At 27.1% G+C, this 15,379-nt stretch overlaps 2 protein-coding genes across 3 annotated transcripts; both read left to right on the top strand.

Annotated features, from left to right (window-relative positions):
- The first annotated feature begins 339 nt into the window (after positions 1 to 339).
- Positions 340 to 10,288, top strand: LOC122503497. The gene is made up of 17 exons (XM_043614064.1): positions 340 to 420; positions 524 to 704; positions 819 to 987; positions 1,249 to 1,384; positions 1,528 to 1,632; positions 1,728 to 2,023; positions 4,558 to 5,030; positions 5,114 to 5,476; positions 5,599 to 5,723; positions 5,834 to 6,084; positions 6,158 to 6,319; positions 7,812 to 7,900; positions 8,528 to 8,682; positions 8,818 to 8,906; positions 8,972 to 9,104; positions 9,334 to 9,597; positions 10,119 to 10,288. The coding sequence occupies exons 2-17, from the start codon at positions 659 to 661 to the stop codon at positions 10,263 to 10,265; spliced, it is 3,003 nt and encodes a 1,000-aa protein (XP_043469999.1). The 5' UTR covers positions 340 to 420; positions 524 to 658; the 3' UTR covers positions 10,266 to 10,288.
- LOC122503526 (venom carboxylesterase-6-like) lies at positions 2,356 to 6,726 on the top strand. 2 transcript variants are annotated; one of them, XM_043614098.1, is made up of 7 exons: positions 2,356 to 2,429; positions 2,528 to 2,723; positions 4,558 to 5,030; positions 5,114 to 5,476; positions 5,557 to 5,723; positions 5,834 to 6,084; positions 6,158 to 6,726. In XM_043614098.1, exons 2-7 carry the CDS (start codon positions 2,542 to 2,544, stop codon positions 6,330 to 6,332), a joined length of 1,611 nt encoding a protein of 536 aa, XP_043470033.1. In that variant the 5' UTR covers positions 2,356 to 2,429; positions 2,528 to 2,541; the 3' UTR covers positions 6,333 to 6,726. The 2 variants fall into 2 exon arrangements, with proteins under 2 accessions (XP_043470033.1, XP_043470034.1); XM_043614099.1 differs by having other exon boundaries at positions 2,384 to 2,723; positions 5,834 to 6,037; positions 6,158 to 6,313.
- Positions 10,289 to 15,379: the final 5,091 nt, after the last annotated feature.

The following is a 15,379-nucleotide window of genomic DNA, read 5'->3' on the forward strand; positions in this document are numbered from 1 at the left end:
AGTTAATCCCCAGAGGTTTTTTAATACTTTTTATTTGAAAATTTCTATAAACAAAAATGACTTAACAATAAATGATGATGAGAATAATTAAATATATCGATACCGCATGTTCATTGTTTACCTTATTCGAAATCAATTTAGTTTACGATTGATTGCAAACAAGGAAACTAAGAAAGATTATTATTGTAATATGATTTCTATCTAGAGATTATTTAACAAAATCAATCACATTATCTCTTTTTTTTAAAAAGATAAGAAGAAATATAAGATAATGTAAAGATTATATTGAGAGCATTAAATCGATATAATGGCACGCGTAGATGAAGATTTTGCAAAAAAAAATAAAAAAAATTGTACCATTTTGATTGTAACAAAACTACATTCATTGAATGACGTCTTTTTGTCCATTTGATCTTCAATGTAATAAATATTGTCCATAACTATAGAAAGTATTTCTCGAGTAATAACTTTTTAAAATTTATTTTATAAAATACAAGTCTAATTAGTTTTCGTATCTTCACAGAGCAGATCAAACATTGTAATTAGCTCATTAGTAGAATTTCTCTATTCGATCAATCATTGATATAGAAGATAAGTATTTTTCTATTTAAATTATATAAATTCAAACGAAAATTGTACGCATTTAACAGTAATTAAAATGTTGTTGCAGATTATTATTACTCTTCTAGTTATTGAATCATACGGTAAAAGATTGATTTCAATTTTGCTTACAATTTAAATTTAAAAAAAATGTCAAATGTTTTTCAAAGAGGGTAAATTTTATTCTTAATGTACACTATATAATTATTTTATTTCAGGAAATGCGTATAGGATTCAACCGTTGTTTCCCGATCATCGAATTGTAGGTGGGCAAAGGGTTGATATTCACTCACATCCTCATCAATTGTCTTTGCAAACATTACGTCACATCTGCGGTGCTTCTATTATAAGTGAAAATTGGGCCATAACGGCAGGACATTGTGTTGGGTATGATTTGTTTACTTAAATAAATAACTAAGAGGCAGATGGACAGTTTTATAGTTTATATTGCCACGAAATCTAAAATTTTTAATTGTTAGAAATATTCTCGAACATTTAGATGCATCCCTAGTGGGTAAAACATTATTCGCGTCCGAGGAACGTTCCTAAAACTTTTCATGTTCAAAACTGAGAATAAATATATTTACCTTTTAAAATCTTTTATCAAATAAGGTCTGATTTGATTAAATTTATTAATTTTGTTTACAGCGGCAGTCCACTTCTCTATAAATTACGAGCTGGTAATAGTAACAATCGCAATGGAATTATTTACAACGTGTCAAACATCATTCGACATCCACTTTTCAATAGATTTCAAATTGATTACGACGTTGCTGTTATAGAGGTAAACATTTTTACAAATTAATCTTAAAATTTAAAGCAAAGCTTTAAAACCTCATTTTAAATCATTCTAGTTATTGACTAGAATTAGACAATTAATTTCTACTCTAAAAAATAATAATACCACCCTAACGACAAATTCTTCAGCTTGCAGGAAACTTTGAATTTGGCCCCACCGTGCAACCTATCAAACTAGCAGACAAACAACTTTTATCTGGACAAATTGTAAACATAACCGGTTGGGGAAATACCGTAAGTACCTTCCCATTTTAGCCAAAAATACTTTAGTCAAAATAAATACAAAACTATAGTCAATATAATAAACCTTATGTTTGCTTCTACTTCAGGAAATTGGACCTAACGACGGATATCTTCGCCAAGTTTCAGTGCCAATAGTAGAACACAAATTATGCGAAAAAGCATATAAAGATATTAATCCAATAACACCAAGAATGATTTGTGCTGGTTTATTAGCAGAGGGAGGAAAAGATTCATGTCAGGGTGATTCTGGTGGTCCACTTACAGCTGACGGATCTCTTTATGGACTCGTATCGTGGGGTCTAGGTTGTGCCCAACCACGATTTCCAGGTGTCTATACAAATGTTGCTGAACTACGTTCTTGGATTAAGAATATTACTGGAATTTAAGTACTCAAATGAATTTATTTTATAATAAAAAAAGAAATAAATATGTACAGACAAAGGGTTATTTATTGTATCCTATTTATAATGTGCGTCGTAAAAAAGTAATTATCAAACACTGGGGATTTACTTTTTATTAGGAAAATATTTACATTAGAAAAATAAAATTTTCCTTAATAGATTAAGTGGTGACTATAGGAAAAACATTGTTATCGATATAACTAAATGATTTTAATTATAGTTGACTATAGCTTTTCCTTTATCTACACATTAAAAAAAATATTTATATTATTTGTTGTTAATGAGGTAAAAAAAGAAATAAATACGAGGAGCTAATTGTTTTAACAGCTTTGTTTTCAACCATACAGGTGTTGAGTCAGAAAAAAGAAACTTGATAATATTTAAAAAGTAAGTAAAGGAATACGTCCTTTCTCTTTTAGTAAAGAGACGTGTACATATTGAATTAAATATTAATTAATATCATAATTTGTTTAAAAATACACTAGGAAAACAAATCGTTATGAAAAAACTTACAATGATTCCGGTTGTTATTTCAATGTTCATTTTCGTGTTAAATGCAGAATCTATAATAGAAATTTCTCAAGGGAAATTGGTAGGTACTACCATGTTATCTAGAAATGGAAGGATATTTTCAGCTTATCTTGGACTACCGTATGCGCAAACTCCAGTGGGAAATTTAAGGTAATTTTTCTTTAAGTCTAAACTTTTTGGCCATTCTTTTAGTACAATATACAATATTCTAATTTAGATATTGTAATTTTAATTCAAACTTTGCATTTCTGGTATATCGAATGATTACTTTGTTCACGATGATTTTACGACACAACACGGGACGCATGATTATTCCCCAAATGTCATTTTTCCGAAATGTCATTTTACCGAACTGCACTTTTGCGAATAGTCATTTTTGCGAAATCCATTTTTGCGAAAAACCATTTTTACGAATGGTAATTTTTGCGAAAAGTCATTTTTACGAATTTTCATTTTTGCGAATTGTCATTTTTGCGAATCGAAATTTTTACGAATTGTCCTTTTTGCGAATCGACATTTTTACGAATCGCCATTTTTACGAATCGTTATTTTTACGAATTGTCACTTTTGCGAATCGACATTTTTACGAATTGTCATTTTTGCGAAAAGTCATTTTTACGAATTGTCATTTTTGCGAATCGAAATTTTTACGAATTGTCTTTTTTGCGAATCGACATTTTTACGAATTGTCACTTTTGCGAATCGTTATTTTTACGAATTGTCACTTTTGCGAATCGACATTTTTACGAATTGTCATTTTTGCGAAAAGTCATTTTTACGAATTGTCGTTTTTGCGAAAAGCTATTTTTGCGAATTGTCAGTTTTGCGAATTGTCACTTTTGCGAATCGCCATTTTTATGAATTGTCACTTTTCCGAAAAGTCATTTTTGCGAATTGTCATTTTTGCGAAATAAATACAATAGTAAACTTGTAGGTATATATAGATTTACATTGTATTTTTCGCAAAAAATGACAATTCGCAAAAATGACTTTTCGGAAAAGTGACAATTCGTAAAAATGGCGATTCGCAAAAGTGACAATTCGCATAAATGACATTTCTCAAAAATTAAATTTCGCAAAAATGACAATTCGCAAAAACGACAATTCGTAAAAATTACTTTTTCGCAAAAATGGCTATTCGCAAAAATGACATTTCGTAAAAATGTCGATTCGCAAAAGTGACAATTCGTAAAAATGGCGATTCGTAAAAATGTCGAGTCGCAAAAGTGATAATTCGCAAAAATGACAATTCGCAAAAATGAAAATTCGTAAAAATGACTTTTCGCAAAAATGACATTTCACAAAAATGTCTTTGCATAAAAATGACAATTCGCAAAAATGACAAATCGTAAAAATGTCGATTCGCAAAAATGACTTTTCGGAAAATTGACAATTCGTAAAAATGTCCATTCGCAAAAATGAAAATTCGTAAAAATGACTTTTCGCAAAAATGACTATTCGTAAAAGTGCAGTTCGGTAAAATGACATTTCGGAAAAATGACATTTGGGGAATAATCATGCGTCCCACACAACACAGTAATAAATAGCTTGAAATTCAATTATTAAACAATTATTGCACATTGGTTCGTTCTGCAGCATGATCAGAGGTCCAACGTATATGCCAGATGATTGTCTCCGAATGACAATTGTGATGCTAATCTCTTACCAAGTAATATCAATTGTTAAACATTTTCGGTTGGCTGATAATTAAGTACCATTAATTAAATAAATTTTCGATTTACATATTGTGAATTACTATTACCCAAGACTTGTGACCTGCAGAGTTAGAAAGAATTAGAAAATTCCTCCCCTACATCAAGGGACCACTTGAAGTTTCAAAAAGTCTCCTTTTCAAAATCAGGAGATGAGTCGTGATAAGAAGTGTTTCATATTTTTAAAATACTATTTTCAATAGAATACTTGTATATATACTCTAACAATAATCACAAAGTTAAAAAAAATAATAAGCTTTTAATTCTTTCAGATTCAAAAGACCTTTACCAGCTGCTAACTGGCAAGGTGTTAAAAAAGCAACAACCCATCAAAACTTCTGTCCTCAGCTATTCCTAAATATAATCATAGGCAGTGAAGACTGTTTATATTTAAACGTTTATAGTCCATTGAGAACAAAAAATAATACACTACTACCAGTGATGGTTTGGATTCACGGTGGAGGTTTTTTTAGCGGAACTGGAAGCCTATTTGGTGCAAATAACTTCTTGGACAAGGACATAATTTTAGTAACATTCAATTATAGATTAGGAATTTTGGGTTTTTTTACGACAGGCGATTTGTCAGCACCAGGTAACTTTGGTCTAAAAGATCAAGTTCTAGCATTAAAATGGGTTAAAAGGAACATCAAAGCTTTCGGTGGAGATCCAAATAGAGTAACAATATTTGGAGAAAGTGCAGGTGGCGCAAGTGTCAGTCTTCATGCTCTCTCAGAAGCAAGCAATGGTAATTCTCACAAAATTATTTCTTTCTATCTATTTCGTGTCAACACTCAAATTAACATTTCCATGGATTTTATTTATCTTCAGGACTTTTCCAACAATACATTATTCAAAGTGGCAGCTCTCTAAGTCCTTGGTGCCTTCAAAGTAGTAGTAAATTTAGAGAACCTGTTATGAAAATTGCAAAAATGGTCCAATGTTCTTTCAATAATTCAAAAACATTCGTTAATTGCTTAAGAAGTAAAAGTGTGGAAACTTTATTACATACAAATGGGGCATTTGATTCAAAACTAGATTTTCATCCTGTAAAATGGTTACCAGTCGAAGAGCCTAAAAATAAAGACGCCTTTTTAATAGATTCTCCAAAAAACTTAATAGCTAACAATAAAATGAAAGATCTTCCATTCATTAGTGGTATAGTTGCTGATGAAGGATTATTATTTACTGATGGTAAAAATTAAATTACTCTTGTTTATTATTTTCCAATAGTGAAAGTATTTAATAACAAGGGTCAAAATTGAAATTTTCAGCTTCATATAAAGATGAGAATGTATATAATTTTGTTAAAGCAGACATAAGGAATATTCTCTCATACACTGCTGATCATTTTCTCGATTTAAAAAACACCAATAAATTCGTGGACGATGTGAAGAAATTTTATTTTAATAATTCTTTTACAATACCAGAAAAGTCAGAGGTATTTTAAATTAAACAGATACATTATCAGATTTATAACAGATACATACATCAAATACATTTAAATCCTTTATATTATTTTTAACTCAACTTTTCTAAAAATTCTTCTAGTTTCTAAAAAGTCTCACCGACACTTTTAGTGACGCTGCATTTCTATATCCAGAATTAAGATTGGTGCAAAAAACAACACCCAGAATGCGAAATTCTAATTATTTGTATTCCTTTGGTTTAGCAAATTCTTCACCAAATACTGGAGTTGGTCATGGTGGAGAATTACCATTTTTATTTCCATTATTAGTCAATGTTAATTTAAATGTAAGTCAAATTTTGGTGGATTTGTGGACTTCATTTGCTATTAATGGGTAAAATTTAATTTCATATTTTTAATAATTTTCAATAATTCATATATTTAATAATTATTGGGGAAAATTTTAGAAAGCCAACATCTTCTAAGTTAACTCCACCTGATCTGTGGAAACCATATGACGTACAGAAGAATACTCATCTTCAAATTGGAAATATTGATAACAACACAGATCCGAAAATTACACTTTCGAATTCATTCTATACAAAGAGGATGAATTTCTGGAAAACTATGTATCCTATTTGATATTTTTATTCTTTCTAAATAAGATAAGAATTTATTTATTTAATTGAATCTCCACAGACATTTAGGTAATAAATAATAGTTTCAAAAAAAAATTTCATTAATTTCTGTCGTCAAATCGCAATTTACCTTCTTTACTGTTTTGATTTCTCGTTTGAAGTAAGATTTCCTAAGAAGAATACGAAACTGATTCTAGATTTTAAAAATACAAAATGGCGGATCCAATATGGCGGACTTTTATTCAAAAAGGGTACCTAAGTGCTCTGTACATTTGTCTACTTGAATTACCTGAATGTTTACCAAAAAGTGAACCATTTAAGAAAATACATTGTTTATTACACGTCATATTTTTGGAGATAATCCCTTAACCCCTTGGCTGTCAACGAGATTTCCACTGTTTGGGCCAAAAGTGTGTTGAAAAAATTGTTAATTGATTTTTATGAAACTTGGTACCTTAAGGTTTCTGGGGTCGCTGATTACGAATCTGAGATCAGTTTTTCGAAATTCAAAATGGCGGATCCAAGATGGCGGAAAATTCTTTTAAATTCATCGAATTTGCTTGAAACTGGTTACTCGGGGGTTTTAAGGGTCGCTGATTACAAATTTAACATTAGTTTTCCAAAATTCAAAATGGCGGACGACAAAATAAAAAATTAATTATAATGGCTTGAAACTGAATACTCGGGGGTTTTTAGGGTCGCTGATTACAAATCTGACATTAGTTTTTCAAAATTCAAAATGGCGGATCCAATATGTCGGAAATTTTTTTTAATTGGTCAAATTCGATTGAAAATGGTTACTTGGGGTTTTCAGGATCGCTAATACCGAATCTGATATTAGTTTTCCAAAATTCAAAATGGCGGACAAGGAAATAAAAAATTGATCAGATTGACTTGAAACTGAATACTTGGGGATTTTCAGGGTCGCTGATTACGAATCTGAAATTAGTTTTTCAAAAAATTTTTTTTTGTTTCAAAAAATCTAAACTTGAAGTCAGCCTCCGTGAATTAGAATAATTGGAGAACCGTGACACCTTTTAAGCTGTGAATGACCGGCACAGTTCTCACTTAAACGGATGTTACTTTAATAAACTGGGTGATATACGACGATTTCAGTACTATAGTCTAGAGCCTACGAATTTTATCGAATTTTAATTTTCTTGGTGAAAACATCAAAAATAAAAAAAAGGTAAAAATTCAAAAAATCAGGGATCTCTCAATTTGTTAACTTTTCGTAAGAGAAAAATATAAAGAATTAAAATTCTAAAATCGGCCCCGAGGGATTCATGGCTTTATGGCAGAAATTAACATCCAGACTTTCACATTACTTGGACAAGAGTGTTGAAACAATTATTTATTCGCAGCTTAGCAATTCATCTCCTGTTTAACGATCGGAAGTTATGGAATTTTATGATAAGCAATAAAAAGAGCTCTGTAAAACTAAATATTTTATAGAGGGCAACCTTTATTTATGAATCGACAGTTGTTCAGACAATTTCGTTATGTACTTTCATTCTCTTTTAACAATAGTTCTACTAAAATGCACTTTTGCACAAAGTCCCTTATTTTTTGGTTAGTATTTTTTTTAAAATGAAAAATAATTAAATAAACTATAGTTTATAAAAGTTTTTAGTTTTTCCAAATAATAATTTTTCATAAACCTGTCTGTATATAAAACAATAAAATTGTTCGTAGAATAAGAAAACATGTCATACTATCATCTACTGTGTTTAAAAATAATTTAATAGTGAACAGTGTTAATAATTAAATAGTGGGTTCTCGATTTTTTTCGAAATTGTGTTTATTTTAATTTTTCGACATAAAAAAAGTAATCTTAAATATTTTTCGTCTAAAGGGGGATTCTACTTTTAAAGGCCCAAAAAAAGCGGTATTTTAATAATTGTCTTGAGAAGGAAAAAAATAACTAATTCGGATGAGTCCTCGCATGAAACGAGTAAATATTGTATAAATATTGAGTGTGTTGAAAACAAATTAGTGAGTGTAAGTTTTAATATTTTAATTAATTTAAATTTGGAACCATAATTTATTGTTCAGAACGATGCCTCAAGGTTCGTTTTCAATGTCGCAATATTCGCCAAAAAAAGTAAAGTAGCATCCCCCAGTTAAGAAATATCTGTAAATTCTTAAAATAATAACGTTAGTAAGAAAATTAATATTTCTGATTATTTCAATAAATAGGCGACGAAGATTTTTTTCTAAATGATGATGATGATGATGTTATTTTAAGTGACGATAGTAGAACAGAGGGTGATGAATATGATTACACGAGGGCAGTGGATGATGATAGAATTGTTGGAGGTCACATTACGTTCATACAAGAGCATCCACATCAAGTAAATTTTTCAATTTCTAATTTTTTAAACATTTACCTTTAACCTTTTTTCATAAAAAAAACTAACATACTTACTAACATACTTCCCCCTTCTGTTAAGGGTTTTTTTGATCTTCGAAAAACAAATATTTTTCAGGTATCTCTGAGATATAAAGGACGACATATATGTGGAGGATCAATAATTAGTGAAGAATGGATAGTAACCGCAGCCCACTGTGTCTCAAGGTATATTACTAAATTATTAAATTAAATACTGAAAAAAATAAAATTGAACTAATTTTTCATTCTAGAGCTTTTGCGGCGGACGTTTCGGTGAAAGTTGGCTCCTCAACAATAAAAGGAATAGGTGATGTCGTACAAGTTAGTGAAATAATTGTTCACGAAAATTATGGGTCAAGTGATTATGATGTTGCTGTAATGAAGGTATGAAAAAATTGCACACTATTACAAAATATAGAAAAAATGTTCATTATTGCTTGAATCGATAAAAATAATTAAAGTTCCTGTTTCGTTGGAATGTTTTCCTTTAAATTTCCTTTCTCATGGAATGTAGACAAAATAATTACGACATATCTGATATACCTTCGAAATCTTAACTTTATAATTTTATCTTATTGTGGTATTTTAATAGTTTTTAAATTTCCGATTTCAGTTGGAAGAACCGCTGCATTTTAGAGAAGGAGTTGGATCTATTGCGTTACCATCGAATTCAGAGAATTATTACAGTGGTACCAAGGCCACGGTTACTGGTTGGGGTACCCTAAGTAGTTCGGGATCCTTAAGTAATCATTTAAGAGAAGTTGTCGTACCTTTAGTGCCGAGTTCAAAATGCGCTCAACTTTACGGTAGAGAAACAATTACACGTCGAATGATATGCGCTGGTTATATTTCCAGTGGGGGGAAAGATGCTTGTCAGGTAATTTCCTCATTTATTTATTTATTTAATTCAAAGCACGTCATATTAAATCGTTCCATTTGGAACAAAATCATTTCTTTGAGTGTACAACAAATGTTATAATTAAATTGAAATTAGTGCATGTGGCTTTTCTTTTTAATTAATTGAATTTGGGAACTATGGTTTATTGTTCAGAACGATGCCGCAAGGTTCGTTTTCCATGTCGCAATATTCGCAATTAAAAATAATCGTATTCAGAGACCCTATCGAAGTAAAAATTTCTAACATATTGGGTGCCCTATGGTGAATATTAAAAATTCAAGGACAAATTCGCACTTATCGATCCTGAAAGTCCCCGAGTGACAAACTTCAACTAAACCCCATGAATGTTAAAAAAAAATGACCGCCATATTGGATCCACCATTTTGAATTCTAAAAAAACGCCACTATAAAATGTAACTGCTTTTAGAAAATTTTAAAGATTATTACAATTTTTTTTATTTAATACAATAAACGGATGATAAAAAAAAATTCACTTACAGGGTGACAGCGGAGGTCCATTGGTACAAGATGAAAAACTTATCGGAATTGTCTCATGGGGTTATGGTTGTGCGAGGCCAAAGTATCCTGGAGTTTACACACGTGTCACTGCCGTTAGATCGTGGATCAGTGATAAGACTGATCTATAATGTTTTTTCTGTTAATTCCTAATAATGTTAACCAAAAAAAAAAAAAAGTTTCAAAAATAAAAAAATACTTTTTGAACAATTTAAAGTTACCTGCTTTTTTGTTCCAATTTTTTTTTCGTCAAAGCCAAAAACGTTAGGGGATGAAAAAAAGCAGAAAACAATTTTTCTCTTTGTTATATTTTCCTAAAGAAATTACATTACAAAATATCTTCATATATTTTTAAAGTTCACAAAAATCACAATTGTAGTTAAGTTTGTCGATCACAACAAATTTTCTTTTTCTAATTACACTGGGATAAATTTTTTAACGTTGATTTTTTGTTTATCCGCACCAATAAGGACGAATTAGAAATTTTATTTTTTTTTTATTACTTAAAAATATTTTTCCAAGAAGAGTCAAATTTATGAAAAAAAAAAATAATTGTCTAAACATTTATTTTGCATACGACAATTTAAAAACAAACATTTACTTACACTGCATGTTTAAAGTAAAAAGTACAAAAATTATCTTCCCAAAAAAACACAACATCAAGTTTTGTAAAAGAATTTTTTAAATTGTTGTACGCCAATAAATGTACTTCAGGAAATATAAATTGACAAATTGAATAAGTAGTGATAATATTGCAAAAAAAAATTCTATTAAGAAGTGTCCACTTTCCAAAACCAGATTTACTTTGAAGAGGTATTTAAAAGTAATCTATTTGAAAATAATTTACGAATGAATAATTAGAATAAGTAATTAAGTAATCAATATATAATTTTTAAATCGACTAATATCAACATAATCGAGAATGGCCACCATAATATAATATTCACTTTCAGAATTATCTGAAGATGAATTTTACAATATTTTTATTAAAAATTTTGTTGTCAATATAATTAAAAGTATATTTGTAGTAACATTTTTTTTTTCAAATATAATTAAAATATATCATTTTAAATGAAATTATAAATAAAAAATAACAAATATGAATGTTTAACAGTATTTTCGATTAAAAAATAAATTATAACACTTTAACGCTGTTCGATTACTGTTTTTTGTGACAGTTTTATATACCATGGCATGTAATCCATAATTATTAAAAGTATTTTTAGTCTCCAAGGTTTCACACACATCTCAATAATTAAATCTAATTATATTATAGATTGTATTGAACCTAAAGATGTTTTTACCTGTCCTACATATCTAATTTGATTGAGTTTAAAAAACTACATTTTATTTTTTCCTCTTTGTCTATATTTTTAAAAAAGAAGTAGAAAAAAATATTTTTCAACATGGAATGCATTTATGCCTTTAAGATATATATAATATACATATATAAATACGATTGTAATATATTTTGTTATATGTTTCAACACATTTTACGATATTCTTATTATCGTATATTAATTAAAACAAAAAAAAAAGTCGTTAATGTTATAAAAAAAAAAAATTAAATTAAATAATTGAGGAGGAAATAAATGCAGAATTTCAAAAGCAAGATATAAACATTGGGAAATATTAAATTAAAATTTAAAAAAAAATGTTTAGAAGACAAAAACTTTTTAGATAGTGTCGCTAAGGATCATCATCGTCGGATGTCATCGTCATCATCAGAAAAAGCATTTAACAATAATGAAATAATTTTTTTTGTTAAAACGAACCAAAATATGAAACATGTCATCCGAAGTGTAAAGTAATTGAAAGAATTGAGTTTTTTTCAAATTGATCCACTACTGTCGCCGGGAAAAACCATCATGTTTTCAGCGCCATAAGATGGAGTTGGTGAACTTCTTGCATCAAGGGAGGCTCTACTTGCTGAACTGAAACTGCTTGAGCTCAGGTCCTCAAAACTAGCGACAGATTGATTTGCACCTGGAAATATTAATTATTCGTGAAGAAATTAATACTTTTTTGATATTTATTTAAAAAAAAAAAAAAAAAAAAAAAAAAAAATTTTAATTAAATTAAATTTTTAAAACTATTTAATCTTTAAAATAAAGTTCGAGTGGTAGTAAAAAAAGTAGTTATCGAAAATTTAAAATTGACAAAAAAAACTCGTTTTAAAAACTTCAAAAAAATCTATTCTATATTTTATTTTTCTGACTTTTTCCTAATTTCCATCAAAAATATTTACTTCTCTCTTATCCTACTGCTAACAAAATTAAATTCCCACAACGAATTTTATTAATCATGAAAGAATTTAAAAATATATTTATAAAAATAATTTAATTCTTGCGTAGAATTTTATTAAAAAAAAAAATTTTTTAATAATTGATTTCTTTCGACTAATTTTATGGAAATTCTAGTTTAAATAATTGAACTCAACGAAAATTTTTATTAATTCATGAAAATAATTTAATTCTTCGAAAGATTTTTAGCAAAACTTTTTTAAATATTTTAATTCTGGTTGAAAATTTTATGAAATTAGTAGATATTGAAAATCATTGAATTGCGAAAAGCTTTTAAAAATAATAAAATTTGACAAAGATTTCTATTAAAATTTTAGAGAAAAATTGAATGTCTATGTGGCATTTTATTAAATTTTTATTTGAAAATAATTGAATTCCAAAAAAGCATTTTATTATTTATGAAAATAATTGAATTCTCACGAACGATTTTATTAGAATATTTTAAAATAATTGAATTTCAAAAAAGAAATTTATTACTTTTAAAAATAATTGAATTCTTGTGATGAATATTGTTATTTATGAAAATAATTAAATTTTATAAAGAATTGTATTGAAATTCCTTAAAATAATTGAATTTTTGAGAATAATTTTGTTACTTATCTCTTTAATAATTATTGAATTATTTAAAAAAAAAATTTCATTAAAATTGTATTTAAAATAATTAATTTCTTTCCATCAATTTTATTAAAACATTTGAAAATAATTGAATTTATGTAAAAAAATTTCTAAATATTTTTGTAAATATAATTGAATTCTTCGCCAGAGAATTTTAAAAAAATATTTTTTTAAATAATTGATTTTTTCGAGAAACTAAAATAAATTTGTTTTTAATAATTACATGTTTTGAGCAATTCCTGAAAAATATGTATTAAAAATAATTGAAATTCTGCGATGAATTTTATTATTTTTGAGAATTGAAAATAATTGAATAGTTGCAAATAATTTTATTAAAATTTTCAAAAATAATTGAATTCATGAGAAGAATTTTATTATTTATGAAAATAATTGAATTATTGCGACCGATTTTATTAGAATTTTTTTAAATAATTGAAAAATTTATCTTAAATAATTGAATTCTTGTGGAAAATTTTTTTTTTGGTGAAAATAATTGAATTTTTTGATTAAAAATGCTTTTCTAAATTAATTGAATACCTGTTGAAATTTTATTATTTATGAAAATAATTGAATTTAGGATGAATTTTATCAATTTTTTTTTTTAAATAATTAAATTATTTTGCGAAATTTTATGAAAATAATTGATGTTAAAAATAATTGAATCCTCTTATAACCCAGCGGTTAAGAAAGTGAATATTATTTACCTAGGGCACTAAAGTGTACTTTATCGACTACTCGCAGGTCAATAAAGTACCCATTATTACCCTAGGGTAATAAAGTGCCCTTTATTGACCTTTCGTAGGTCAACATTTATTTTATCAATTATTAAAGAATTTGTAAAAATGACGAAATTGATGTAAGAGGATAAATGAAGAATGAACCTGAAGAAGAAGGAAAATTTCAGTCTACTAAAAAATATCATCAACATCATGAAACAAATACAAAAAATTAGTTTTTAAAATTTTTATTTCTTTCATATAACTTTTTTTCAAACCTTTTTTTTAAACTTGTGTTCATTTTTTTGTTTTCTCTTCTGAAAATTAATATTGTAATTGAATCAATAAAACATTTTGGAAATACATATTATTTTTGTTTTGTACAATTTTTTTCTTGCCAACACTGTGCATAATATACGATAAGTTTTTTTGTTTTACTCTTAATTCTATAATCTACCAATCATTCCACGTAGTAGATTCTAAAAAATAAAACTAAAAGAGCAATAATTCGCATAAATTTTTTTCTAGATAATTTTTCATATTTTTTAGTTATATATTCAAATATAGACTTGTGCTTAAAGTTTGCAGAAATTACATTTAAATTGTTGAATTAGCTAAAAATATGAGAGCTGAATTCTTTATCATTAGTACAAATCCAATATAGTAGATATCAGCTCTAGACGTTGAATTTCAGTCTTTTTTTTTTTTTTTTTTTTTTTTTTTTTTTTGAATTTCAATTAAACTGAAACTTGAGATCCGTAATTTTGACCAGAATTCAATTTATTAAATGGTAAAGTGCCTTGAGGGCAATAATCGTCTCGATACGATTTATAATTTTTTTCCACACACGTTAATAATAATCTTTAGTTTGCAATTTTACTCAAAATTATTGCAAATACAGAAATTAATATAAAAATTAATTTAACAAATTCAATGATTAAATTAATTAATTTACACGCATTTAAATATTAGATAATGAATATTTTCTCGAAAACAGAAATATAAAAATAGAAGCATTAAACATTTCAACTTGAAATCTTATTTTACGTCTTGATTTAAGAAACAAGAAATTAATCATATTGCATACACCACATTTGATTTAAGCTGCTCTTCAAATTAACTATTTTTTCCATTTATGTCATTTTTTTTATAATTTGCAAATTTCAATGAATTTTTTTTTTTTTTTTTTTTTTTTTTTTTTTTTTATTGTTAGTATTGCAAAACAAATTTCTAATTAACAAAAACGAACTGCAATTTCCGTTCGTTATTTTACGTTAAACATTCATTCAGCACAAAATCTCAATACAATTTAAATGGACCTTCATTGTAAGTAATAATTAAGATTTTTAATAAATAAAAATCGTCGACATTTTTTTTTAAATACTGATCTTACAGTTGCAACAAAAATTTTTTTCTTTTTGAAACTTAATCTTTTAAAAATATTTACCCAGAAGAAAGTTGAAAAAAATTCTTTCTAGAAATTTAAAAACAGCAAAGAAATTTTTTTTTTCCTTCTAACATAATTTTGAAAAATATTTTTTAAATTTACGACAAAATTATTAGCACAAAAAATTTTTTTTATTCATTACAAAGAGAATGTTTAATTATAAT

The sequence above is a fragment of the Leptopilina heterotoma genome, unplaced genomic scaffold (genome assembly GCF_015476425.1).
Source record: "Leptopilina heterotoma isolate Lh14 unplaced genomic scaffold, ASM1547642v1 Lhet_263, whole genome shotgun sequence".
Taxonomy (NCBI): domain Eukaryota; kingdom Metazoa; phylum Arthropoda; class Insecta; order Hymenoptera; family Figitidae; genus Leptopilina; species Leptopilina heterotoma.

Coding starts and splice junctions, on each gene's coding strand:
- LOC122503497 (XM_043614064.1), top strand. CDS start 659: ATGTTGTTGCAGATTATTATTACTCTTCTAGTTATTGAATCATACG. Junction 5,724..5,833: donor CAATACCAGAAAAGTCAGAG/GTATTTTAAATT, acceptor AAATTCTTCTAG/TTTCTAAAAAGTCTCACCGA. Junction 8,907..8,971: donor GCAGCCCACTGTGTCTCAAG/GTATATTACTAA, acceptor TTTTCATTCTAG/AGCTTTTGCGGCGGACGTTT.
- LOC122503526 (XM_043614098.1), top strand. CDS start 2,542: ATGAAAAAACTTACAATGATTCCGGTTGTTATTTCAATGTTCATTTTC. Junction 5,031..5,113: donor TCTCTCAGAAGCAAGCAATG/GTAATTCTCACA, acceptor ATTTATCTTCAG/GACTTTTCCAACAATACATT. Junction 5,724..5,833: donor CAATACCAGAAAAGTCAGAG/GTATTTTAAATT, acceptor AAATTCTTCTAG/TTTCTAAAAAGTCTCACCGA.